The sequence below is a fragment of the Phyllostomus hastatus genome, unplaced genomic scaffold (assembly GCF_019186645.2).
Source record: "Phyllostomus hastatus isolate PE091 unplaced genomic scaffold, TTU_PhHast_1.1 phas_contig_210, whole genome shotgun sequence".
NCBI lineage: Eukaryota > Metazoa > Chordata > Mammalia > Chiroptera > Phyllostomidae > Phyllostomus > Phyllostomus hastatus.
Window position 1 is genome coordinate 32,913,853 of NW_025333737.1, and position 27,067 is coordinate 32,940,919.

The window sequence follows — 27,067 nt, forward strand, 5'->3', positions numbered from 1 at the left end:
GCTTTCTTTGGAAGGCACGGCGGGGCTTCCTGGGGCGGGGCTTTCCGGGGCGGGCGCTTCGGGGTTCCGTGCGGCAGGTGTTACCGACGACCTACGAGGAGCTCCTGGTGTTTCCGCCGCGGCCGCTGCGGCCTCGCCAGGGCAAACTGGCACTGCCTGCAGCTTTCTGTAAATGCAACTCGATAAAAACGGGAGGTCATGGGCACGCTAGTTTTCACTCGTTTATTACAAACAAAAACACTTCCCACAGACAAAATTCCTAAATCCTTTAGCTGCTTTTTAACACTATTAAAAAATTTATTGACTTTTTTGGGGGTGGGGAGAGGGAGAGAGAGAGAGAGAGAGAGAAACATCGATCTGTTGTTCCATTTATTTGTGGATGTGTTGGTTGAGCCTTGTATGTGCCCTGACAGGGGGTTGAACCCACAACCTCGGGGTGCTGAGATGATGCTCTAACCAACTGAGCTATCCAGCAAGGGCTGCCTTTTTTTTTCCTGAGACTAAACACCCTTCACACCCCCACTCTGCTCAGCCTGTCCTACCACCCAGCTCCTTGGCTCCTGGTCACACAGGTCGGAGGTCCGCAGCAACCCAGACCGTGGCCGATGCAGCAGGACCCCTCTCTAAGGTGGCTAAGCCCTGTTAGAAAGTAAACACAGCTGCTAATTCATTCTCAATAAACACTGGGTCCAGTACTTCTGCCCCTAAGGTCACTGGTATAGTTGACGTATCTGATGCTCAAGGCTTGGGTTTTCCTGGTACCACCTGACCCCTGGAAGGCATGGTGGAAGAGTCACCGATTCATTCAGCCTGGGGGTGCACTTAGCACCTGACTGAGTCAAAGTAAATGGCCAGGGTGTCCTGCAAAAAGCCCACGATGGCCCTCTGGGCTGTGTCGCCAGGCGGGGCCTGGACACCGCTCACGTGCTCCAGGGCTGTTTTGACCATCTGGTCTCTTTCCTGCGGGCCGTGGGGGGCTCCGCTGTCATCTCTCTCTGCGCCCGATTTTAAAAACTGCAGAATGTAGGACTGGATCATGTCCCCGTTCACCTCCAGGGATTCCCCGATGCAGGGCAGGTCCGGGGCACCGGCCAGGCTCAAGAGGTGAACCAGCGCCTGGCAGATCTGGGTCCGGAGGCTGGCGCAGTACTTGAATTCCAGGAAGTCCGTGGTGTCCTCGCTCCTCTGCAGGGCGGTGACCAGCGCCCTCCAGATCTGCGCGTACTGGTCGGCGGGCCCGTAGTGCTCTCTCCTGCCCGGGAGGGACAGGGCGGCGGCCGACCTGATGCGCACCTTGAAGTTCTTGCACGAGGTCACCACCGAGGTCAGCGCGTGGTAGGCCTGGGAGGTCCATGGGGCCGTTCCTAGAGAGAATGAGGTCGTTGAAAGAAAGGCAGGCTTGAGAACAAGCACAGGGAGAGGGATGGGGCCGGCAGAAGACAACGTACGCATCAGTGCTCCAGCGAGTCAGCTCACGCTCCGAGTCTCGCAGTAGAAGTGAATTCCCACAATCCTCACCCCACAGAACCAGGGCGGTGAGTGACTGCATGTGGGGTCCCTGGGGGAGGGGCCAAGCACTGGCCCCCAAACTTCCCTCTTTCTGCAGGCGCGCCCGCTGCGTGCTCAGGGCTCTGCCACCCAGACAGTGACTCTGGTGAGCCTGCAAGAGGCATCCTCCCTGGGGGAGGCTGTGCTGAGGGGTCAGGCCTGGCGGGAGGAGCGCGGATGGAAGTGCAGCCCCACCGCCCTCCCGGCTGGCTGCTTCTGAGCGGCGCCCGAGCACCGCTGTCCTGGATGCTGCGCAACTGTGCGCCCAGACCCGCTCGAGCCGGAAAAGAACACTCCGTCCCCCAGATCGGCACCCGGACACTGCCGCGGACACAGCAGGCCGCTCACGTTAGTGCGAAGCGGAAGGAGGTGCCGTGTGGGTGGTGCCTGGGGGACACAACGCCTGGAGTCACCGAAGGCTCCGTTTTCTAGTTTTGAGGAGATGACGTCCAGACCCCCCTCCTCCTTCCCTCCCTGCTCTCTGCTGTCCTCCTCATCAGGGCTAACGCTCCCCGGCCCCTTCCACTTTGGGGGGCTTCTCCTCCTCAGGATGGGAGGCTGCGTAGAATGCAGCTTCCCCAGCCCGTCCGGCTGCTTTGCCGCCTCCAGGGACAGCCGAGCCGACGGCCACCGGGAGTCACCCTAGCCTCTTTCCTCGGTGGAAAAGCCCTACGGCCACCTCCCCACCCGCTCCCAGCTGACGCGGTCTGCCCGGGTGCTCTTGGCGATAGTGAGGGGGCAGGGCCAGGTTCCCCAAACTCGATGCCTGCTCTGCTGGTGCAGAAAGGGTTTCCTCCCCAGGAACACACCCTCCTGTTTCAAGTCTGGTCCCAGAGACGAGTGCATCAGGCGAAGCTGGCGGCTGGAGGGAACGGGACTTGGAGGCCACGACTCCCGTGTCTGCGCAGCTACTAGGCACCGACGGTAGTCGCGGTGCCTGGCTGTCATTACTCAGCCTCCAAGGAGCCTGACAGCCTCCTTGCAGGGAGCGTTCGCCTGAGCACCAAGGGCTCCCTGTCCCCCGGGGCCAGTTTTCCCTTCATTTTTTCCCTGCTGGTTAGAACGGGGTACACTCATTGAATGGAATTTACAGAATGATAGGAGAAAATACTCCTCCTCATCGTCCCACCCAGAGGCAATCACTGTGAATAATTGGGGTGATCTCCTTCCAGTCTTTTCCCACCCATTTATTGAGATCATACTATAGAAACATGTTCACATCCTGGTTTAGTTTCCCTCACTTCAGAAATATTTTCCCAGGTTATCAAAAAATGTTTGTAAATGCCACATTAAATGGCAACAAAATATCCCGTTGAATACATACATCACAACCTATTTCAGACCACGCCCCTGAACTTGGATGCTCAGTGTGTTTCCATTTGTTTCCAGTGGTGAGACACGTAACACTGTGACGAGCATCTTCGACAACAGTGCGGGCTGGAGTGTGCCGTCCCGGCAGGGAAAGGCCGGGCCCTGGGGAGCGGAGGAAAACTTTCATACCCAGCGGAAGAGCAGGGTTCTTGAACGCGTTCCCCATCGCGTAGCAGGCGTTCCATCGGACTTTCATGGCGGCCTCGGTCAGCACGGCCGAGATCAGGGCCTGGACGGACTCCTCCACGATCTTGGCGAACCGGGGCTTCTCCATGTGGGACGGCTGCAGGAAGTGCAGCAGGTTTCCGAGGGCCCGGACCGCGTTGCTTTTCACCTAGGGTAAAGTGTAAAAGCCTTAGGAATCTGTTTTCCCCGAGGAATGGTTCAGAAAGCATAATTTCAGCTTAAAAAAACCCAGGAGGTCCTGGACGCCTTGAAGCAAAAGAGCTAATGAAAAATGCGGCCTGCGGAGGTGCGAGTGCGTGGAACTCTGCAAGGTCTCGTCTGGCCGACATGCTGAGCCCCCAGGAAGGGGAGCTGCCACAGAGCTCCCTGCACCGGTCGTGCTACTGTTAGACAGGACTTCAGAGCCGATCCCTCCCCCTCCAGTCACAGAGACGGCAGGTGGAGCCCCCTGGGGCCACAGGGCTGAGCTCGGCTGGGAGGGGGGTGGTTTCACAACCCAGACCAGTGCTCTTCTACCGGAGAAAAGTACTGTTTTCTTTGTGGCACACTAGCGTCATCTTGGGAGCTTTCTTTTGAAACACCGATCCCCACACCCTAACTGCAGAAACTCTGACGGGGTTAGTCGGAAGTAGGGCTCCCCAGGTTTTGGGAACCACAGCACTAATGGGAGTCTGGTCTGTGCTCGGTGCTCGGAGATCAGGCGTCTCCGAGCTCCGCGAGGTGCACTAACAGCGTCCACGTTGGAAATGAAGGCACCGACCTCTGGCGAAGTCGCACAGCGCGCCGAAGGTCACCGCCTCTGAAGGGCGAGCCGGGATTGGAACACGCCCGCCTGACCCTGCAGCCCAGGGCAGCGGGCGTCACGCCTGTTCGTGTCACAGGGACATTCGTCCCCGAGGGCTGCTCGTCTTTCTCACTTGTCGATTCTACTCAAAGATTTTTTTTGGGGGGAAAAACCCAAAAAACAAACGAACCCAAAACAGATGACACTGAAACAGACGGGGACGTATCCCGGAGTAGACCACAAACGGCACCGAGGCTCTCGCGAGCCGGGGGTCGGGAGCACCCTGCGCGGGGGTGGGGGTGGGGTCCGCCCCGCTGCCCCGTGCACACGGGCCGGCTGGTCTGGCGTACCTTGTCCTTGTCTCTGGACGCTTCTATAGCCGACCGCAGCATCTTTAGGAGCAGGAGACCCGAGAACTCCTCCTGGAAACTGGGGTCCGGGGTGTCCCTGTGTCGGTCAGAGCGGGCAAAAGATAAAAGCCACCGAAATGGATATACATACAAACATAGTCACTTATGTGACTAGAAAAACTTGAGGAAAACAGCTCAACAGATCTGTTCAGCTCATACCAAAACTCACAGTTCATACTGTTTGACCCAGTGGGTCCACATTCGGGAATGCGACCGACAGAAACAACTCCAGGGCAGAGTCCCCGCACAAACGGCGTTCGCTGCATCTCAGAGCCTGAAACACGGAACTGCCCAATGACGGGAGCGATGAAGTGACCGCCCCGAGGCGATGACACTGTCACGGCAAGCAACGACGGATGAACGTCCGTGGCAGTCAGGGCTCAGGGACAAAGGGCAGGCGTGCGAGCGGGAACGGCCGCCTCATCCGAGAGGAAGGGAGGGGAAAGGCGGGGCACGGACCAGCCCTCCGCCCTCCTTTCGGTCCCCCTGGCCTGTGAGCACACTGCTCGAACACAGAACACACGCGCGTGGTGCGTGTGCAGGAGGGGGGGCGGCCACTGCAAAGGTTTTGGGTTTCCACTTTAGTGTTTCCACGTTTCCTGTGACATTGCTCACGTCAGCATGCCGTGCGTTGACACACAGCACTAAGAGCAGCGTACTGATCTTACTCCTTGGAGGACTGACTGTGAGACAAACAAGGCAGGAACACTGACTACATAACGTGGGGGCGTCACTGCTAATTCGTGCACAGCGGGGACCTCAGCCTCGGAAGTCAGCCCCGGGGAAAGAGTGGTCACCTACATGTTGACGATCAGAGTGTCGGTCAGGTTGCCCAGGGACCAGGCCGCCTTGGCTCGCACGTTCAGGGACTTGTCTTGAAGCGACATCAGTATTGCATTTGCCGTGTCCGCCACGAAGATGACGTCCTACGAGACAGACAAAACAAAATGATGGAGTGACCCTAGACACTCACACTGGCACCCAGGAATTCTCAGTTGTTCAGACAGAGGGCTAAGACCTGACCACAAATTTCTGCTTGGAAATCAAAATTCATCCACCCAGTCGGTTTACTGTTCTTGTGCACCGCAGTTTGGACGCCCGCTGAAATCCCAGGGATGGGTCTTCTGCGATTTTAACCCATTGATGTTTCTCACCCTTTCTTTCTCCCTCCCTTCCCTGCTCTCTAAAAATAAATGCATAAATAAAATCTTTTAAAAAATGAATGAATGATAGGTATTACCATACTTTAGTAGCAATTAAGGAAGATTACAAAGCAATTTAATTTCCGTTACTGTCCAACTCAAGAGCTCTACGTCCACCAAAAAAAAAGAAGGCTGATATGCACCCCCAAGGGCCCGCAGGGACCCGTCTGAGGCAGGGGGGAGGAGCTCGGACCTGTCTGAGGCAGGGGGGGAAGAGCTCAGACCTGTCTGAGGCAGGGGAAAAGCACGTAGACGCCCAGGGCCCTCGAGGCGGCGGCTTTCACGAGGCGGTTCTTGCTGTCGTTCAGCCCGAGCAGCACCGTGATGCACAGGATCTGCCAGTCGCTCTGCAGCAGGAGGGGCGGGGGGCACAGGAAGAGCGAGAATGAAGGGCTGCGAGCCACGTCTGTGATGAGTGGCTGTGACGTGACCGTGTTTGGGGTCGCGTGCAGGAGGTGAGCACGGCCGAGACCCCGAGGCCGCCTCGGAGGAGAGCAAAGGCGTGCCTCAGACCCAGTGCTTGTCTGGGCGTCCCCCCGGGTCAGGGTGCACACCGTGTCTGGGACCACAGCCTTCACGACCCAGTGACGAGGTCACTGCACCCTCCTCCTCCACTGAGCTGCCGTCCTCAGGCGGTGAGTAAAGACGGCAGTGAGTGCCACTGAAAACAATGGGAAAGGGGTGGCGTGGATTCCGCGTGTGCTGGGTGCCGGCTAGGTGTTTTCATACCCGTCTTTTTTTCTTTTTCCCTTCATGTACTTCTTGTTATTACTCACGTCATCTCCATTTCATAGATGACATAATACAGTTTTAGAGAGGATAATAAAAATGCCAGAAAGTGGAAGAGCTAGGACATAAACCCAGGTCCTTCTAACTTCCGGATCTGAGTTCCTTCTGAAATCTCTCTGACTTCAGAGCCTCTATCCCCCTACTTCTCCCCCACCCTTCTGAGCACGGGGAGGACAAGCCCTCCTAACGCATTAAGGTTTTAGGTTCTCCCCCTGCCCTCACCCTGCTCTCAAATAGAACAAGCACGTTCTCCTCAGAGAGGATGCTGAACGCTAGCTCGAAACGAGAAAGACCCGGAATGGGACTCAAGCTGAGACACGCAGGGACTCCCCGAGGGGCGAGGGGCGGGACCACAGGCTGGAGTTACCGGCAGGCTGCTGAAGGCGTCCGGCAGGATGGACGACAGGGCGTCGCAGGCGCTGGCCTGCAGCGTCGGGTGCTCGGAGTTCTGCAGGGCCCGGGGCAGCGGGCCGCTCAGCATCGCGGTCCAGAACAGCACCACCTGGAACGGGGCAGAGGCGCAGCTGCAGCCCGAGGGTGCCGTGGATGGGGCCACACGGATGCCGGGACCAGAGATCACTGAAGCAGCGTCCAGGAGAGGCCCTCCCGGGCAGAAGTGAGGCCGGCTCCTAACAGCCAGCACTGCCTTGCGGGGCATGGCAGTGAGCCACCTTGCAAGAAGACCCTCCAAGCCTGCCCAGCTCTGCTGACGGGAACACCCCCCCGCCACCATCCTTGCTAACCACCTCCGGGCAGAGCCTGAGCCAGACCCCCAGCTGAGCTGCTCTCAATTCCTGACCCCAAGAAACTATGAGAAAGAATAACTGGATACTGTTTTAAGCTGCTAAACGTTTAGGATAATTATCACTCAACAACAGACAACACAGAAAGTACATCCCACTTTCACAGATGAAATAATACTTGAGTGTGGACAGTTACGCGTCTTGCCCAGAGGGACTGATGAGCGGGGAGGAGCTGGGATTCAAACCGGGTCTGCTGGGCGGCGAAGCTCAGCTCCCTCCCTGCGCACGGGCGCGTCTCAGCTTCCGCGGCACACTGAGCACGGCAGACTGAGCTCGGGGCTGGGGCTAGGCACGCCTCATGCACTGCGAGAGGACAATGGGGATGGCGAGGGGAAAGGATCAACAGGGTGAGGAGACAGAGGGGAAAACTGCTGAGTTGACTTTGCTTTCGGCACTAAGCAGAAGCCTTTTTTGGTGAGGTCACCGGTTCCTCCCCCAAAGAAGGCTGGCGCAGTGTGGGGGAGCAGGCAGGACCCAAGATCGTGAGACCCTAACAGGAATCCTGGGAGAGGGTGCAGCGGGGAGGGAGTTGAGGGGACCAGTATTCACTGGGCGCTACCACTGGTCAGCATCTTTTCATTTCATTCACTCTCCCAATGGCCCACGCGGTCAGGGTTTTTGCTGCTCTTGCAGACGAAGGAACTATGCTCACAAGCACAGGGCGTTGGGTGGCGCCCCCTAGGGTCTGTTCACTCGCCTCCTGACTCTGAACGCTCCAAACGCATGGCTCTCCCTGCCACTCTGCTCTGCCTGCCTCGTGGGCAAGCCGAGCGACCAAGCCAGGTTTTATGCAAAAGGAATAATTAGTTGGCTTTTGCATTGCTGGCTGTGTGTTTCATACCATCTTACTACATGCTGAACCGCAAATAAACTGAAATGCAGATAAAACCCGTTCGTGCTAGTATCTCGCTGCCCGAGGCAGTAAACCGTAATTTCTGACGTCGGAAGAAGCCCTGCCGTCCAGTCCCCCTTGTCGCCGGGCCTCACAGGGGACCGACTGCGGCAGGAAGAGAAGGGACGCCTGTGAGTCCACAGTCACTCACCAAGGTGACAGGCACTCTCTGGCCGGGTGCGAGGGGCGAGTCCGGCTTGTACTGCTGTATGATGCCCGTGCCCAGCTCTTCCAGAAGCTGTGAAGACAAAGGAAATCAACGATCAAAGCAGAGTGTTAGGACAACGGAGGGAAAAGACTACTTTGGAGACCACCTCAGACGAAGGGGAAAAATAAGTCCCGACTGATCCCCTTTCTCTTCTGTGTAACTTCCGTGGCAAAGGCACTCTTTCCAGGAGCAAAGTCACCAGCTACTTACAGTGCCGCTGGTTTCCTACCGAATCAGCTCTTTGGGTTTATATGTGCAGCCGAGAATAGAGGAACACACACGGCTTCCCACCTGAAGCCTCTTGAAGAAACCCCAGGACTAATGAACATGTTATATGTATAAAAGGAAGAATATAAGAGTGGGGGGGGGAGCATGTGGCTTTCAATGAAAATTACCTTCGCTCCGTGGAGCTGAATGGACGGATCTGCTTCGCCCATGCACTTGCAGATCACCTCTCCAAGCTCCATCAGGTAGACCTGAGCCACCGAGAAGTAGCCCCTCGCCAGGTGGGCCAGCACCTGCGGAGAGCACAGAGCGCGGCCCGCGGCCTCAGCGCAGGGCGGCAGCACCCGGAGCGGCGTTTCCGCATTCCGGAAAGGGCTCGCGCTTCGCTGAGGGCTGGAATGTGATGCTGAATGGAATGAAGAGCAAGCACAATCTTCATTTTATGGCTAAAATCAGTGGACTATATCACGTCACTTTAGGGTGGTTTATGACTTATGAAATATGTTTCTTTAAGATTATCGATATTATCTCATTTAAGTAAGCCTGGGTACAATTTTTTAAGGTAGGGTTAATGAAACATTTCAGCTGAAGAGACTGAGGCTGAAAAAGTTGAAGGCCCAAGAGGTTAAAGGATGCGAGACAACCAGCAGCAGAGCCAGGACCCAGCCCACGTCCCGATCGCACTTGAGCACAGACACAGCAGATGCTTTAGTCTAGGGCTGTTTTCTTCCTTTGAAGATGCACTTACAGTTTGCTCTCCGGGTTTAAGCAGGTATAAGACCAAAGAAACTTTTATTTCACTTTAAGTTGCAGAAATCAAAGATTAACTACACAATTTCTTTCAGAATTACTCGAGGTCTGTCCAGAAATAGTCCAGCCATTGTTAACATAACGAGAACGGTTTGCACAACATCGATGTCACCCGGCAGCCCAGGACAGTGGACTGGAATGTGCATGTGTGAACAATGACGACTTCACTGCACTAGTCAGTGGGGGTAGCAGACACCACTGAGTGAGCATGTGTAGTGTGTGGCCGTCTCACTCAAAATGACTGAGCGAGCAGAGCAACGAATCTGCATCAAATTCTGCACTAAACTTGACCATTCCTCTGTGGAAACTATCTGGATGATTCAGAAGGCTGCAGCCATGGGCAACTGGTGACTGGCAGCTTCATCACAACAGTGCACCCACTCATGGACCACGTCTTGTGCAGTTTTTTGGTGAAACAAACCAGCCAGGTGACTCACTATAGTCCAGATTTGGTGCCCTGCGACTTCTGGCTTTTCCCAGAACTAAAATCGCCTTTGATGGGGAAGAGATTTTAGACTGCCGATGAGATTCAGGAAAAGACGATGGAGCAGCTGATGGCCATTGGGAGAACTGTGTGAGGATGCAACGTGCCTACTTTTAAGGGACTGAGGTGTCATTGTCCTATGTACAGTGTTTCTTGTATCTTCTTCAATAAATGTCTGTTTTCACAGCACACGTCTGGATACCTTCTGGACAGATGACCTCGTACAGTCATCACACCCACCTGTCATAATGCCTGAGGTGAGTAAAGCAACTCATAATGCAAAGGAACAAACCTGCCATTTTCCAGCCGAAGCCCCCGCCACCACCACAAGGAAACAGCAAACGCGGCACTCACATCCACAACACACCTCCCGCCGACACCGCCAACACGCTGCCCGGCTCCACATTACCACCACAGACCCGCTCTCACCGGCGCCCTACGAGGGAAGAGCCGTTTCCCATCCCAGAGACGAGAGACGAAACCTGCTACCTGCAAGGCCTCCAGGCGCATGGGGGACGGCACGTGGGCGCTTCCCGCCGCAGAGCTGGCGTCGCCGCCGCCCGCGCAGCAGCCCTCCCTGGGCAGCACGACCGTGGAAATGCAGAGTCGAATGAGCCAGCAGGGCTCCGAGGACCCCGCTGGGGAGCCGACTGATGCGTCTTCCAGGAAGGGTCCCGAGGGGGCCTTCTTCCACCAGTCGGGGTGGCACAGGTGGGGAGTTGCGGAGTTGCTGTTGCCGAGTCCGGAGGAGCAGGGCTGCTGCAGAAGGAGCTGGACTTCAGGCAGAGGTGCGTGAGTGGACACTATGGCTCCCAAGAGAGTGAGACTGGACACACGGACATTAACATCTGTCAAAGGAAACGGTGAGAACCTGTTGCCATGGGAACAGCTGTCAAAGGACCGCAGTCACCCCTGCAGGCATTAGGAGTTATGCCATTTGCACAGTCTGAGCCTATCTCAGCCTCTAGACCTATGTTCTAGTTTACAGGAAGTGCACAGGACAGAAATGTCAGTTAAATGATGTTACAAAGGACCTGTGAGGCAAACGGAGGATGTGAGACATCCCATGAGAGGACTGGCTTGGACTTGCCCAAAACTCAGGATCACGAAAGAGAAAAACAGGTGTGGGCTGTTCTGAATTTAAAAAGGCTAACGTGCCATAAAAACCGAATGCAACACATGAAACTTGAATGAACACAGGTTTAAAAAAAAGCCATGAGAGACCTTCTGGGACACACGGGGAGATATGAACGCAGACAAGATATTAGACAATGCTGTGGAACTGATGTAAATTTCTTAGGGGCAAAACTGGTTTTCTGTTTTCTGGGTCTTTATTCTTAGGATATGCATGCTGAGGTATTTAGGATAAAATATCCGGCTGTAATTTACTTTCAAATGGTTCAAGGAAAAAAGTCTACCTTGTTTTATATACATACCCCAAAACACACATATATACACCCATGTGTGTACACACACACAGATACATATATGTAAGAGACAGAGGGAGCAACCATGACAAATATGAACAACTGTGAGGTCCAGGTAGAGGTATACAGGTGTTCAGTGTACTGTTCTGTCAGGTGTCCTGTGGGCTGGACATTTAATACTAAAAGGCGGGCGGAGGACAAAGGCAAACACTTGGAAGGGACCTCGGGGTCAGAGCCCACGCCCCTCGGCATGCCGGTGAAGCAAAGCGGGTGCAGGGGACAGGCGGGGACAGGCAGGGGACTGAGCCAGGAGACCTGGGCTGTTCCAATCGCCTCTGCCCCTCACGTGAGAAGACACCCTACGGCCTGATTTGTATTTCAGTCCCATTTCACGCGCAGGGAAAGGGCGTGACCTGGACTTAGCGTACATGTCCTCGTCTCAGGTGAGGCCCCCGAGAGTCCTACGGGGCCGGTGTGATCCCTCCCGTCAGGAGGAAGCTGGGGTTCAGAGGGCCCCGGGCCACGGGACGGCAGAAACGGGAGTCAGGCTGCCTCCGGGCCCGGGGCTCCCCCTCCAATGTCATAGCACACCTGCAGCCCTCCACCAAGGTCTGTAATTCGGAACGAAAAACTCAACTGAGCAGCATGGCGTCTGAGCACAAAGCTTGCAAACAAAAGAAAAACAAACGTTTTAAAGGCGAGTGCTCACAGCACACATACAAGGACACGCAGAAGTGGGTTGCCATTGTTCGTATGGAAAAAAATGCGATCATTAATAAGTAAACGTGCTCTGCGTACTCACAGCTACAAACCCACTTTTGCCCACCTCTGTGTGTTGTACGTGGGAGTGACTCAGGAGATACCCAGGAATGAGGTGCTGTAGTTAGTGGGGATTCGAGGGTCTGAAATTTTATCTGATCTTCAGAGCAATGACGTCAAAGAAGTTAGGTTTTATATCCCAGTGTTTCCCTGCAAAAGGATGATGTCCAGCCGACTGCCCACCCATCCTGTCCTGTGACTAACGGGCGTGAACCGTCGTCACTTACTAGAGGGGACCCCTTGCCCTGGGCACAACCCGAAGGGCCCGTCTGATTAGCACGAAGTATCAAAGATACATCGAATTGAAAATCAATTTTACAACTGATTTTCCAGCTCACTTCCTTCCAGGGGTGCTTTAGGGGCAAAAAAAAAAAAAAAGTGAAGTTCTAGCAATGCCTGATCTTCCTGAAAACTTGGGGCGAGCACACAGAGACGCCCTCGAGCCACACAACTGCTGTGAACACCCTTACACTAATGATCTAGGTCTGACCGATATAAAGAAGCAGCCGGCTGTAAGCGCCTACCCACCTTTGTGGCGGATGTAAGGCTTTATTTGGTTCCAGACTTTGGTCAGCAGGCTGAGCTTCAGTCGGTTGTAAGGCGAGTTGGACACTAAATTCGCAAGGCACTGCGAAGCACAAGAACAGTGCGTCAGTGGGCCTGAGTCAGCCATAACGTCAAGACAAAATTTTACTGCATCTACTTAAAAACGAAACGTTTTCACACTTATTTGAAAATCATTCTTTTCCTTTTGTGTCTTTTTCCCGGGGGTGGGGGGGTGGGGAGGACACTTGTTTTCTCATTGGTACAATTTAAAACTAAAAAACAAAGGAGTGTATTGTAGTAAGTTGTTTATTTGGACATACAGAGGCGGTGGGTAAGATCAAACTGTTTGTAGGTACAAATGGGATATCTTTAAATAAAACGACCACCTAGGACTATGCTCCAGCGAAGTCACCTTTCGGCAGTGTGACACATGCCACAGAACTGACGCGGACAGCCGGGCACACTCACCTTAATGATCTGAGTGAGGGTCTGCGAGGACGACTCGGCCACCAGCGCCAGCAGGAGGCATCGGTGCAGCTCTCGGACGCTGGACGCGACCATGGCGGAGAAGGGCGTGAAGGCCCTCCTGTGGTCGCTGGTGTCCTCGGCAACGGAGAGAAACTGCTTGGAGCCCTCCAAGATGGCAGATAAGGCTTGCAGGGCGCAGGCACGCGTCTGAAATGCCAGGGCGGGTCACAGCGGTCAGCTGAAAGTCAGGAGTTGCACCCCCTTCTTCCCACATGCGTTTTGAATTTTCAAAGTTTTTAGGAGCATTTAAAAACACATTGTATTTATTGACCTTCAGAGGGAGGGGGAGGGAGGGAGGACGGGAGGGAGAGAAACGCAGACGTGGGAGAGACACGTCGTCGCTGCCTCTCGCCCGCCCTGGCCCGCAGCCCAGGCCTGTGCTCAGTGAGCCCGTTTCCTGTTCTCCGGCCACCGGGCGGTGTCGGGTCAGGGCCTGGGCTGCTGTCGGGAAGGGCTGCGTTCAGGTAAGACTGGGCAGGGCGGAGGAAACAACAAAGACTTTCCCGTGCTTCTCCCCAGTGTAACACGGAGAACCCGGCTTCCCCCACCTTCGGGGAGGGGTCCTTCAGCGTGAGCGTCATCAAGGAGACGGACTGCGGGCTCCCGAGCTCCGGCGTGTCGGACACGAAGGCGGACCAGTAGCCGTACAGGACCTTCTTCTCTATGGACTTCACCGTGGACAGAAAGCACGCTAGCGCCCCCTGGCGAACTTTGGCTTGGTAGGACCTTTCAAAACCAGGAGGAAACACAAATTCTTTTAAGTTTTCTCAAAATGAAGGCATGAAATACTATTTATTCCAGCTTACTCAAGTAACACATGGAGAAATTCAATATTCTAAAGATGCCAACATGACATTAAAAATTCTTTCAAAATACAATTAAAACACGTTAAAGCAACTTGTTTAATATAAACATTAATCAAGTTGATTGAAAAAACACCACTAGACGGACCACAAGAGGGCAGCACTTTGATGCTGAGGAACTAGTGCTAGCCGAGGGGCGCTGCAGAGCACCCAGCCATCCGACACACACACACTGAGAACCCACGTGTCCGCGCCAGGCATCGTGCCGAGGGTGGGGGACAGGAACGGGCCTCCTGCCACTGACCAGCTTATTACCGGCAGAGACGTGGCTGAAGAGATAGCCGTGACACGTCATTGTTGACACGAATGCAAAGGGAAGTAAAAGGGCCACGCGGCAGAGGTCCCTGAGCCAGGACGAGGAGATGAGGCTCAGGAAAGGCTTCTCAGAGCACACGACTGCTGAGTGGTGGTGAACAAGGCAAAAGCGAAAGACGGAATACTCCAGGCAGAGAAACCCCACGTACAAAGGCGGATCAACAGAAAGAGGCACAGTGCAGAGAAACGCAAAGTCCCACAGACAAGAGAATCTTCAGGTGAAATCACATGCAGCGGTCAGTGTTCCAAGCAGAGTGGTAAGGACTTACATGCAAGGCACAAAAATATAACAAAATACTACTACCTCATTTTACTCTGCAGGCCTCCCTCGGCGTCGGAGTAGTCCGACTCGCTGCTGCTGACCCGCTTCCAAACGGAGGGGCTGAAGGGCGAGGGCACTCGGTCCTTCCCCGCGGCAGCCCCGCTCCCCTGGAACGGCGAGCCCGGCGCACCCGGCGCACCCAGGGGGCAGGGAGGCTGCGCGCCCCCCTCCTGCAGGCCCGCTCGGCCCGAGCCGGCGGCCGGGGCGGCTTCTCTTTCTCCACCGGACTCCTCCTCCTCCTCCTCTTCTCCTTGCTGCATTTTCTTCGGTTTTACCTTTGATTTTTTCTTTCTATTCTGATGGTGGGAGCAAAGGGAAACATATACACAGCAGTGATTTCAAAACAGCTTCTAACTGACCACTGATACTTTCTCATTTGCTAATTACCAAATATGTTCCCAGCATGTAGTGGGAAGAAAGAAGAAAGGGAAAAGGTGGCACTTACTCAGTACCCTCTGTGCCGGCCACTGTGTGAAGCACTTACACATACCCTACGGGGCCATGAGAAGCAAGGAACGAAAAATGTGGGACAGGGCGACCCCCGTGGCCCAGGGGTAAATTCCACCTCTGTGACTCGGGGCCAACCACTGAGCGTCTCTGAGTTGGGGCCTCACCACCTGCAGGTGTGAGGCTGACGCCACGGACCAGGCCCAGTGGTGAACGCATCCTGCCCTCTCAGCCGGGGTTCTGCGGGAGAATTAAGGGCTACAGAAGACGACCCGCGTGGCTGTTTTCCCAGTTCTCCCGGGTGAGATGTCACAGGCTCAGTGCCAGTAACGTCTCTCCTCCGACGTTAGCTGCAGGGCACGTTCTAGGGCGCTGGCGCTCTGTAGGTGCAGATGCTGAGTAAAAGCCACTTTCTCCTCTCCTTTCTTTCTGACACCCCCAAATCTTTGGAATCTGTGCCCCCCCCCCATTCTCCAAGTCCCTGATCTTGGGGAAGAAGGTCCTCATCACTTCCACCTTAGATCATTAATGTGGCTCCAGACTCGCTCCCTTTCACTTGCTTCCACAGTGATTTTTCTAAAATGCAAATCCTGTCATCGCGCTCTGCTGCGTAAGGTTCTCCAGTGAGTCTCCACCACCGCGCGAGAAAAGCCCACACTCCCTGGCACACTGTGCGCGGCCCTTAGGATCTGGCCTCTGCCGCACACCCCCCACCCCGCCCAGCCCAGCCCCGCCCCTCCGCACACCTGACGCCCCACGCCGACGCGCACTCTCATTCTCTACCTTCGCGCATCTTCTGCCCCCTCGAGATAAAAACACCCCCTTTCTGTGCTCCCATTCACCCCTGAGCCTCAGTCTAGCCACACCTTTTAGACAGGCTCCTTACTCCTCAGTCTGACTGGGCGCCCCAGGTGTGTTCCCAAAGTCCTGTGAACGAGTGGACGAAAGGGGTCCCCACACCGCACTGCGGCTGTCCTTCCACCTTTGCCTCGTTCCCCCGGACCCCCCAATACAGTCCGTACTTCAACGTCAGTGTAACGTCTGGGCTGCCGCAGGCGTGCAGTGAACACTGAATGCGTGGGTGAGCTGAAGGTGTGACGCCTCGGTCACACATCTGTGTGTTCTGGCTTCCCCGCCAGGACCGTGAGGGCGAGGGCAGCTGTCGGGCAAGGCTGGGGACGCTGGTGGGCGTGCGGGGCGTGACGGTGGTGCGTCGACTGGCAGTCGGGCCCTAAGGGTCTCGCATGGGGTCGGCAAACTACAGTCCACAGGCAAGTGCAGTCCAGCCCACAGCCTGACGCTGCGAATGCAGTTTTACTGGGTCACGGCCGCCCCCACTCGTCCACACAGTGTCCGTGGCTGACGCCGCCCGAGCTGGCAGCTGCCGCAGAGCCCTGAAACACGTCCCAGCCAGCCCTTTGCAGACAAGGGCTGCTGCTCCGTGATCTTGAGCCTCCGAGGGGCGAGGACGCTCGGCCTGGACATAAAGCGAGTGCCCGCTCTTACAGCCGTTACACGCACTGGGTGTCTTAGGGACATGAGACGCTCTGACCGGCCTTCTCAGCTGTGTGGTGAATTTAAACGTACTCTGCTGAAACTCCTAAACAGAATCAACTTCGAGGTGGGCCTCTGGCACAGTCGTGATCAAATCATACAAAATACACGGCAACTATCCAAAACAACCTGCGGCTCACATCTGAACGGACACAACGTACCCCAGCTGGCCGGGAAGCGCTGGGCTCGCAGGGCTGCGGCCTGGCGGGCGGCCGCCCGTCGTACTGCGGAAGCGGGGTGGGGTACAGCACCGCGGGCATCTCTATGTGTATTCCGGGGAGCCCGTGGAACATGGATTTCTGATGACGATGAAGAAGAAAACACACAAAATAAAATATAACTCAGAAACTAGAATGACTCATTACGTTCTGGAGCACCTGACAGAACAATGTTTGGAGGTTGCTATGGAAACAGAAACGGGACAGAAGACAGGCAGCTTGTGGGACTTGAAGAGTTTTATCTCATCCCGTGGGACATCATTGGGTCAGATCAGGTTAGACTTTATTTTAATTTACTTACTATTTTTATTTATTAATTTTTATACTTCAGCCAGTTTTATCTGATTATATTACCTAACTATAATCTTTTCAGTTTAGCTCATCCATGCCCACCCCTGGACATCTGTCCCCCTATGTGTTCCGGAGGAGGGGAGCTGGCACAGGGGAAAAAATGAAACTTCAGTCACGACAAAGCTAAGTGGCATCGCACGTGGCTTTAGTCTGAGCCCAGCACAAAGCTTCGCACTGTTTTCTGAAGACAACCAGGCCCCGGGGAGGCTGGCCTGGCCTTCCCACGGATCGGCCCGTGGCTGGGTGGGGGCCGGAGCCAAGGAGAAGCCCTGGTTCTTCCTTCAAATACAGAGACGATCAAGATCATCTAAAACTAAATTGTCTACAGATCATCATACCCATTCCCTTCCTAAGTTAAGGTGCACAGATGAAATTTTAGAATTTGATACATTTACTAAAGCAAGACTTATTCTTTCCAGTTCTTAAGTATGTTTGAATAGGAACACTGTATTCTCCTCTCTTAAAATATAACAGCCTAAAGTAGGGAAGACACCAGCTGCAGTGGATGTGGGGTTCGAATAGACAACGCCTCACCTTCAGCACAGCCAGGAGGGCGCCCAGCTCCTCGGTCTGCGTCAGTTTCATCTTCCCACCGTTTAGAAGAGACTGTATACCTTTTAAGGCATTTTGTAACAGCTAGGGGGGGAAAAGGAGACCAAGTTAAAAGGCAAATGAAATTTGGTTGTCCAGGGATCAACTTAGTAGCACCACTTAGGATGGAGGAGGAAATGTCTTTAGATGGTGAAACAACCCTTGAGACAGGGAAGGGAAAGAACAAAAATGAAAATGAGAAAAAAAAATGAAGATCCAGAGGGGAGACCTGATGACTGATTATTTTCCAGAAGAATAGAGCGCTCTGACTGAGTAAGAGTGGTCTTACGGCACTTGTCTATAAACCAGCAGGTATAAATGGTGAGCAGGGAAAAACGAAGAGCCGTTCGGTGGGGAGAACGTGCTAGGAGCGGAACATGGCAGCAGAGGTCAGCAGTGGGGAGCCTGAATGCAGCAACCCCAGCAGCTCTCAGAGGCCAAGAAATGAAGTGGGGGAGCAGGTTTCCGGAGGGCAACTCCCACCGAGATGGGCTTTTTCGCTCAGTAACTTCTTTCCAAAATGCCGTCCTTAAGACACCTCCTCACACAGACAGCACGTAAATTGCAGCCTTGTTTGAAATAGTAAACACACTGAAAAAACTTCTACTTCCGTAGATTACCACAATGATTATATAAGAAGCTAACTCTCTGCTACATGTCAAAGTCAACAGTAAGAATGGCAAGCACTTTAAATGCTTTATTTCATATCCTCTCATAAGACCCTTCGTCCCATTTCACAGATGAGGAACATGGGGGCTCAAGAAGCAATTTTCCCAAGGTCTGCCTGCGAGAGTTAGAGAGCATGCAATACAACAACAGGTACTGAGGAGGGCCAAGAGATATTAAGCTTAAAAAGGAGAAAAATGGCAAAACAACATATTTAATATGATCATTTATATATAGAAAAAGAATCTGGGGGTATGTTGAACAATATGTTCCCAAGTGCTTGTGCCTGAGCAAAGGACCACAAGGAACTTTACCACGTAAGATCTGTAATTTTTAAAATGTGCCACTCAGAATTTAAAATATGTTAGCAAATTGTCATATTGGCATCAGATTAAAAAAAAAGATTTTATTTATTTATTATTAGAGAGGGGAATAGAGGGAGAAAGAGATTGAGAGAAACATCAATTGGCTGCCTCTGGCACACCCCTAATCAGAACCTAGGCTGTAAACTAGGCATGTGCCCTGACTGGGAATCAAACCAGTGACCTTCTGGTTTGCAGGCCCGTGCTCAATCCACTGACCTACAGCAGCCAGGGCCTGAAGCTGTATTGCTTTTATAGTCAGGAAGGGAAAAAAAAAACCAGTTTTCTTTAAAAACCTTGCATTGCGAAACAAAAACAGCTAACAAATTAAAAAAAAACATTTCTTATCATTTAAACCTGAAAGATATGATTTCAGTCTTTTCATTTATTTTTTACATATTTTACTGTTAGTCTATTACAGTTGTCCCCATTTCCCCCGCTTTGCCCTCCTCTGCCCAGCCCACCCCCCACTCCCACAGTCCATCCCCACCCTGCTGTCCGTGTCCACGGGTCATTCATGCATGTTCCGTGACTAGTCCCTTCCCCTTTCAGTCTGTTCAGGTTATCAACACTCCACTAATGCCCAGATCTCTAACAAAACTAACGCAGTGACCAGATCGAACTCTTTGGTAACAGCTTCTGCTCCACTGCTGCTTGTGGACACACCTGCAACGGTCACAGGTCAACGGCAGTCCCACCTACCATGCAGAACGTGATATCGTCCATGTCAGGCGACTTTGGAGACTGTAACGTGGTCAGGAAAGCCTGGAAGCAGATGTTCTGGTAGGGCTCCTCCAAGTACGGCTGTCCGGGCACACTGCACACACACAGAGAAGGCACCTCAGACCCTGCCTCCTCTGAAACGGGGCTTGCACAAGAGCAAGAGCTACAAGTAGCAATGACGTAGACCAATGGAGTTGGAATATACCCTTGAATGAAACTGTACGGTGGGGCACTTTGGTTAATGACTGCTCTGGGAAAGGCAGAAGACTGAAATGAACAGGAAGAAGATGGACTCCACGGGGAAAAGTCAGAGGTTTGTCATGGAAGAGGAATGGAGGGAAAAATCTTGTTTAGTTCTGCAGGTCCTGTCAGGTCAGAATCACACAGCTACACCTGCCTCCCTAGGCCCTGGACAGCGCTGCAATGCAGAGACGAAACACTGCACGTCAGTTCAAGTTCGCGCTGTGCTTCCTCTACTGCAGCAATCTACAAGTGGGCAGCTAAGGTGGCTTCCGTTTTCTTAGAAGAAATTGGCCTTGACGGACAAATCTCATCAAAGCTTCAATTCATTTGAATATATCCTTCTAAAGACTGAATAAGGTCAGAATTTATACCAGTAGAAAACAAAACCTTGACATGCTGCACATATATTACTTTAAAAATTTTTTAAATTTATTTTCTAGAGAGAGGGGAAGGAGAGGGAGACCAACATCAATGTGCGGTTGCCCCTCACATGACCCCAACCGGGGGCCTGGCCCACAACCCAGGCCTGTGCCCGAGACTGGGAATTGAACTGGCGACCCTTTGGTTTGCAGGCCTGTGCTCAATCCACTGAGCCACACCAGCCAGGGCACATATATGACTTCTACTATATTTAGGGGTAAGGTCCTAGTCTATTTTCTCATTTCTTTACGAGCAATATTAAAATTAAAAATAAATAACATAAGAGGATATTATTAGCAAAGAACACGGGAAATGCAAAGTAGGTTATTTTCCTAAGTTGGCTCTGGCTCCAGACAGCTTGAACCACCCGCAAAGGACGCAGGAATGTACTTCCCTACATCACTACAACTGGGAGATCCGGTCGGCTCCACCCACCTGAGACACAGGTTCGCCATGCAATGCACGGCCGCTCTCCGAACCTCGGGGTCGGGCTGGGCCAAGTCGCTCAACTTCACCAAGAGTCCGCCCTTGCCTAGTAAGTCTGGGAGGTACTAAAACAAAACAACAGCCAACGTTGAACAAGTAACAGCTTCTGGAAAACATTACTCATTAACAGATTTCCTTTTTTTAACTAAAGGGCAGTAGAGTAGCACAAGACCAGCTGCTAGGTACATCTTTCGGGCGGGCGTGCAAAGACACCACGAAAGACGCAGGGAAGGGTCCTCACTCCCGCCTGGGGAGGTGCTAAGGTGTCCAGTCTTGGCCGCACGGCAGAAGGGTCACAATAATAGCAGACAATGGTTAATACTCTGAGGTATTGTCGCGAGCACAGCACCAGAGGCACTGCTTCACACCCGGAGGAACGCGCCCCAGGGCGGCTGGGCTGGGACTGCTCTGGCTCAACAGAGCCAATCGCAGGGCAGGAGCCTGGAAGAAGGCCTGTGGGTCGGAACCTGGCCCCGAGCCCTTCAACCAACAAAGACGAAGACAAAACAGACAGACAGAACCCCAGAACACAGTTTACGCCACCTTCTGGCACTTGGAGCCGTTGCCGTACACCAGCGCCGCCAGGGCCTGGAGCACTTTCACGTGCGTCCAGCAGCTGCACTGCCGGAGGGCGGACGTCGCGTAGGCCAGCAGGAAGTCCAGGTTCTGCTCATCTACGATCACCTGCAGACAGAGGGGAAAGTGCACACGGCCGGACTTCAGAAGTTTTTATCCTTTTCAGACACGCACGCTCATCTGAATTAAGCTGTGTGGCGGGTCTGTCTCTCTTGTGTCAAAAAGCTCAGCTCTAAAGGCCTTGAAAGTCGGGGCCTCCTTACCCCCCGGGGCCGCGTCCACTTCTCCCCTGCACTCCCCCCACTCCGAGGAGATCCCGGCAAATTCCTCATCACTTTTCCCCGAACCACCCAGACACTGGCGGCCACAAACAGACAGACAGGTGAAGACTCAATCACTGAAATTTCTTAATTCAACTAAATTGCCTTACATGTCGTAAATGCTCAACCAACACATTGTGAGTGAATGTCTACTAAATAGCTACTAATTTCCCCCATAATGCGGCGAATACAACACGGAGAGATGGCGCGTCCCTGCGCCCCAGTCATTTGTAATCTCCGTGGGAAAGGGCAGGCTAATCCCAACAGCAGCTCACGGACAATTGAGATGAACTGTCATCGAATGCTAGAAACTTGCTTAAGGGCTGGAGATGTCACAGGTAATTAGAAACGATTCCAACTGCCAGTGCGACGAAGGTGATACACCTGAGAACAGGAAACATCCAGAAGCTACCACTTCAGTCTGAACGAGTCCGAACTTGAAAACAGCCTCACTCCGTTTGTGAAGTCACACGCAGCAGACACTGCTGGGTGCCCACCTCTCCCACGGGGGACCCGAGGGTAAACCCCGGTTAGTCTAAGAGAGCGGCTCTCTACCAGGGGCTGTCTTGTCCCCGTGGGGCCATCTGGCGGCATCGGGAGACATTTTTGATAGTCACGACCGGAGGGACGCTACTGGCGTCCAGTGGGTAGAGGCCGAGGATTCTGCTGAACCCCCTGCAGCGCACAGGACAGCCCCTCACAACGAAGAATGATCTAGCCAAACAGCAGCGGGGCCGAGGCTGAGAAACCCTGCAGTCGTCAAGGGAGCTGGAGCCCTCCAGGGGTCCTGCTGTCCTGACCGAGATGGTGCTGACGGTCCTCAGACATCCTGCAGCCAAACATGGCGGGGGGGGTGCTGCAGGAGGGTCTGTGGGACAAACTTCCCCATTCTTTAATCAAAGGGACACAAAACCAGCAGTTCTTCTGCTTCTGCTCGGTGTCATTTACGTATTTTGCGTGGGCTGCCTGGGGTGGAGCAGCCGCGCCACGACCCTGCGAGATGCTGGCTGAGCACAGCCCGTGCACAGTGGGTGGCAGCGCGGGAAGGGGCCAGGAACCCTCTCGTCTGTACGGGCCCTCACAGCTGCCTCCCGCGGGGCATCACTACGAACAACTGTTCAGCTGCGCTGGGTTGGCTTTTCCGTTTCTTGGGGCCAACAGCCCCCTAAATAACACAATGCTAATTGGTAAAGTTTGTGTGAACTGCATTTATATACTCACGTGCTATCTTAAAATAACAGCCTTAGTGGTAGTTTTTTAAGTATTTCTAAAAAGATAACAGATTTACTTAGCAAGCTGGAAAAGATTCTGGAGAGAAGGGAGCAATAGCACAAACCTCGATATAAATAAAAAGGGTCTTTTTATCCAGCATCCCCTTGCCCCCAAGCTACACCTCTTGTTTTATAAAGACCAGAAGGAGACAACTAATGGCAGCTTTGGGAAAGAGGAAAAAATATTGGCAGGAAAGGGGTAGGGGATTATTTCGACTCATTCCTAGATACATCTTGGTCAAATGCATCTTCCATGAAAAATTCTAAGACCTGGGAGCTAAATGATACTGGTTTCTTTAGAATACCGCTAATGAAGAAACTTCTAGAATTGTGCAGAATATTTTTTTTTGGTCAGAGTTATATTTGTTTTAATATCATTCTTAGTGGGCATTTCCTTTTTCTTTAGCTTCTCAAAAGACCACCCTACCATTCCTATCACAGATGTATTGGGTTGGCCAAAAAGTTTGTTTGTTTTCCGTAAGATGGCTCTAGTAGCACTTAAATGTCTTTAACTTCTTCATTCAAAACAATTTTGTTAGAATGTATTGTGACAGCTGTCATATCAGCATGCATTTAAAAAAACTTATCAAAATTGGTGATTTTGTGTAGCCATTTTAATATTGAAGATGGAGGAAAATAAGCAACATTTTTGGCATATTATGCTTTATTATTTCAAGAAAGGGAAAAACACAACTGAAATGGAAAAAAAAAGACTTGTGCAGCGTATGGAGAAGGTACCGTGACTGACTGAACGTGTCAAAAGTGGTTTGCGAAGTTTCATGCTGGAGATATCTCGCCAGACGGTGCTCCACGGTCAGGTGGACCAGTCGAAGTTGATGGTGATCAAATCGAGACATTAACCGAGAACAATCACCATCATACCGTGTGGGAGAGCGCCAACACACTCAAAATACCCAAGTCAATAAAGCTATTGGTGAAAATGAAAAATGTGTCTTTGACTTACAGGAAAAACTAAATGGCCTTTTTGGCAAACCCAATATTCCAAAGGTACTTAGTGATCCTCAAAGATCATACCCTGAATTCCAAAGTTTCATCAACAGTTACCTGTAACGTGTTAAGTAAATGGTGGATAAGCTGAGACACTTTGCTCACGAGATGGTTCTGACCGAGAGGCACTAGCCGACAAGCGTGGACGAGAAGAGTGCTGACCTCCTACGGAAACAAAAACGACAGAAAAAAGGTGACTCGCCTACTAGTCAAGGGAAGACCCTCCCGCCCCCAAAACACAGGCAGATAGGAAAATAACAGTGAATGGTAACACTCCAAATAGGGAAGGGTGAAATTTGAGGTAGAAAATGACATCACAAAAACACGATGTGCTGAAAAAATGAATCATATAGTTTGTGTGAGGCTAAAGACCCCAGAGTCTCTGTACAGGTAGAAGCAGTGCAACTAAAGAACCAAAGAAAGGCTTCTATAATATGAAAGCACACCCTGAAGTTCAAAATACCAAAGAGTAGCAAACCAGATTCTCAATGCCACCGGGAAAATCGGAAATGACGCTTGCGTGAATTCAATGTAACATTAGGGAATTCTAAAAAAATAAATTGCACTATTCATTCATCTACTGACGTTTATTGACTATAAAGGCTCTGAGCACCTATGATGTGCCAGGTAGGAAGCTGGGTCTTTGTGCTCCAAAGGTGAAAAACATACTTCCGAACCCTCAAAAGTTCACAATCTAATGAGTGAGAAACACTCACAAATAGTTAACGTGAACTAACTGCTGAAAGAATTAAGTACAAAGTCTGGACACAGAGTAATTAGGGGGGGTCTTGTGGAAGTGACTTTGAGCAGAATCTGGAATGATTTGCAGGATGAGTGAAAATCTACAGACAGATAAGGCGCTGAAAGGCACTGCAGGCAAAGGGAACAGAATGTGCCCTGGTCAGAGTGGCTCAGTTGGTTGGAGCATCATCCCGTAACGGAAAGGTGGAGGGTTCGATTCCTGGTCAGGGCACATATCTAGGTTATGGATTCAATCTCTGATATGGTCATGTACAGGAGGCAACCAACTGATGCTTCTTTCTCACATGAATGTTTCTCTCTTTCCCTTCCTCTTTTTCTACACAAGCAATGAAAAAAAAATGTCCTTCGGGTGAGGATGAAAATAATTTTTTAAAAAGGGGAATAAAGGGCAAAGACTTGGAATACTAGTGGAGTGAAACACCAGCAGGTGTGTGAGGAACAGTACATTGTAAAGGACCGCATACAGGGCACAAGAGAAGAGGCAACAGGACAGGACACAGGAAAGGCACATAGTTTTGGTGCAAAAAAAGCACATTATACAAATAAAAAGTCCCATCCCTAACTGCTCCTTAATCCCACTCTGCTTCCTGGTGACACAAACTATTCTTCTATTGTCAATTCTTTGTATCTATGAATGTACATACATTTGAAACCTCCCCACCCTGTATCGGTCTCACACTGTATGAACTGTTCTGGAACTGGCTTTGACCATTTACCAATATGTACTGAGCTATTGTAATGAGATCTCTTCCCCACGAAAGAAAAGCTCACTCTGGCAGCAGAGCAAAGAATGGTTTGGAGAAGAGCTGGCCTGGAGGCAGGCAGTGAGGTAGAGAAGCCAAGTGCAATGGTCCAAGAAAGTCACCTGGCCTGGAGGGCCTAAGGCACTGGCAATGGGAAAACAGAGGAGGAGACGGACTGAGATACACTGATGAGACAGATTGTCAAGAATCCGGAATGGACAGGATCTGGAGGGCAGGGACGAGGAAGAAACGGTTTGTGCCTGCGTGACTTGGCAGACAGTGCGTGTGCATGTTTGCGTGTGTTGGGGAACAGGGCCAGCTGGGAGATAATGTACTCATTCTTAGGAACTGTCAAGTTTGAAGCACCTGTGAACACCACAGGCAGTAATAGGATGGGTAAAGAGTTCAGGGAATTCAGTAAGTAGTATCCAAGACCTGATGTGCGTGAAGAATACCACTGACACACTTCTAAAGAGGAGGCAGAGAGGGCAGCCTAGCGTGAAGGAACAGAAAACCACAGGGAATTTTTGGCAGACTTGGGTTCCAATGCTAGCCCTCCCTTTGCCAGCAACGGGGCATTGGATCTTCATGAGTCTCCATGTGTTTATCAGTAAAATGGACCTAATGATAGCCACACTCTATATAAAGTTCCGGGAGCCGTGCACGGCAAAGCACAATACGTGATCCATGTACCATGTCCTCAATAAATAGTAGTAGTGAATTTTATATACGGAATATTCTGGATGCAGGGAGTGAGGCGGGAAAGGGCGCAGGGGGAGTGGAAAGTGGAACCAGAGATGACACATGCGTGGGTATCAGAGCAGAAGTCAGCAAGTTGGGTTTTGAAAGATGCAAGTTCGTAAAGCACTTCACAGAGACTTCCAGATGGAGGAAAGAGGATTTGTCACGGTCGGGAGGTGCAAACCAGCCTGGAATTAAGGAATTCGCAGTTGGGGTGAGAAAAGCCCCGGAGAGGCAGGCTGGGGCTACGAGCTAGGGCCCCTGCGGGGTGGGGGTGGGGCCGGGGCCGGGCCAGCAGATGCTCCTGGAGTCCCCTCCGCGGGACACCCCGCCTACCTCCGGGGCCACGCCGCCGCCCTCGCTGTAGTTCTCGGAGATGAGCTGGTCTAAGAGCAGGTGGATCTCGGTGCGGGAGGAGCTGCTGTCATCCGGGCGCAAGGCGCAGAGCCTGGCCGACAGGCGGCGGAACCCAGTGCCCAGCTCTCGGGGTAGCTCCCGCGGCGCCTCTCGCGGCGACCCGCCCAGCAGGGAGCTGGCGACCTGCACCGTCGCCATCTTTCCTACGTTGAACAGCGTGGGGGGGGGAATACTTCCGGGACATCCCCGACTCCACGCGCCAGTCCCGGAAATGCTTTATTTGGGCCAGGATCCGAGGCGACTGCGTTCCAAGACTTTGGGGGGGGAACGGCTCCTGAGACCGGTACCCCGCGAATACCCGTTAGAACTTCGCTTGGAGACCTTGTCGCCGCCCACCTCTCCCTGAGCCCTGCCTGGGAGGTGGAGACTGTCTGTCCTCCCGGGAAGTTTGTCCCGGGGCGGAGCTGACTTTCCTCTTGAGTCCTAGCGTTTCGGATTTGGGCTGGAGTTGGAGACGGGCTGCCTTGGATGGCAGTGGCAGAGGCTGCTAGTTGTACTACCTTCCTCTACTTGGAATCACAACCCCTGTTTTGTTTTGTTTTTTCTCCCCAAGCACAATCACTCCGAATAAAGGTTACCTTCCCCAGTATTCCTTGTAGCAGGCTGTGAATCCTCGTGTGGATCTTGAGAAAACTC

At 52.6% G+C, this 27,067-nt stretch overlaps 1 protein-coding gene across 1 annotated transcript; it reads right to left on the minus strand.

The window, feature by feature from the left end:
* Positions 1-208: 208 nt before the first annotated feature.
* HEATR6 (HEAT repeat containing 6) lies at positions 209-26,582 on the minus strand. The gene is made up of 20 exons (XM_045837282.1): positions 26,351-26,582; positions 23,826-23,933; positions 21,137-21,277; positions 20,543-20,658; positions 19,424-19,538; positions 17,637-17,738; positions 16,695-16,832; positions 14,515-14,828; positions 13,581-13,758; positions 12,973-13,179; positions 12,487-12,586; positions 10,202-10,560; positions 8,589-8,711; positions 8,137-8,223; positions 6,658-6,792; positions 5,726-5,848; positions 5,101-5,225; positions 4,240-4,336; positions 3,049-3,253; positions 209-1,364 (listed from the first exon to the last, which is right to left on the minus strand). Exons 1-20 carry the CDS (start codon positions 26,567-26,569, stop codon positions 823-825), a joined length of 3,534 nt encoding a protein of 1,177 aa, XP_045693238.1. The 5' UTR covers positions 26,570-26,582; the 3' UTR covers positions 209-822.
* Positions 26,583-27,067: the final 485 nt, after the last annotated feature.

What these genes read in the sequence shown, in the direction of transcription:
- HEATR6 (XM_045837282.1), bottom strand. Translation starts at nt 26,569, where the DNA reads ATGGCGACGGTGCAGGTCGCCAGCTCCCTGCTGGGCGGGTCGCCGCGA. An exon ending in ACGATATCACGTTCTGCATG is followed by an intron (nt 17,739 to 19,423) that starts GTAGGTGGGACT and finishes TTCCCCCCCTAG; the next exon opens with CTGTTACAAAATGCCTTAAA. An exon ending in TTTTCCCCTGCCTCAGACAG is followed by an intron (nt 5,226 to 5,725) that starts GTCTGAGCTCTT and finishes TCTGTCTCGTAG; the next exon opens with GACGTCATCTTCGTGGCGGA.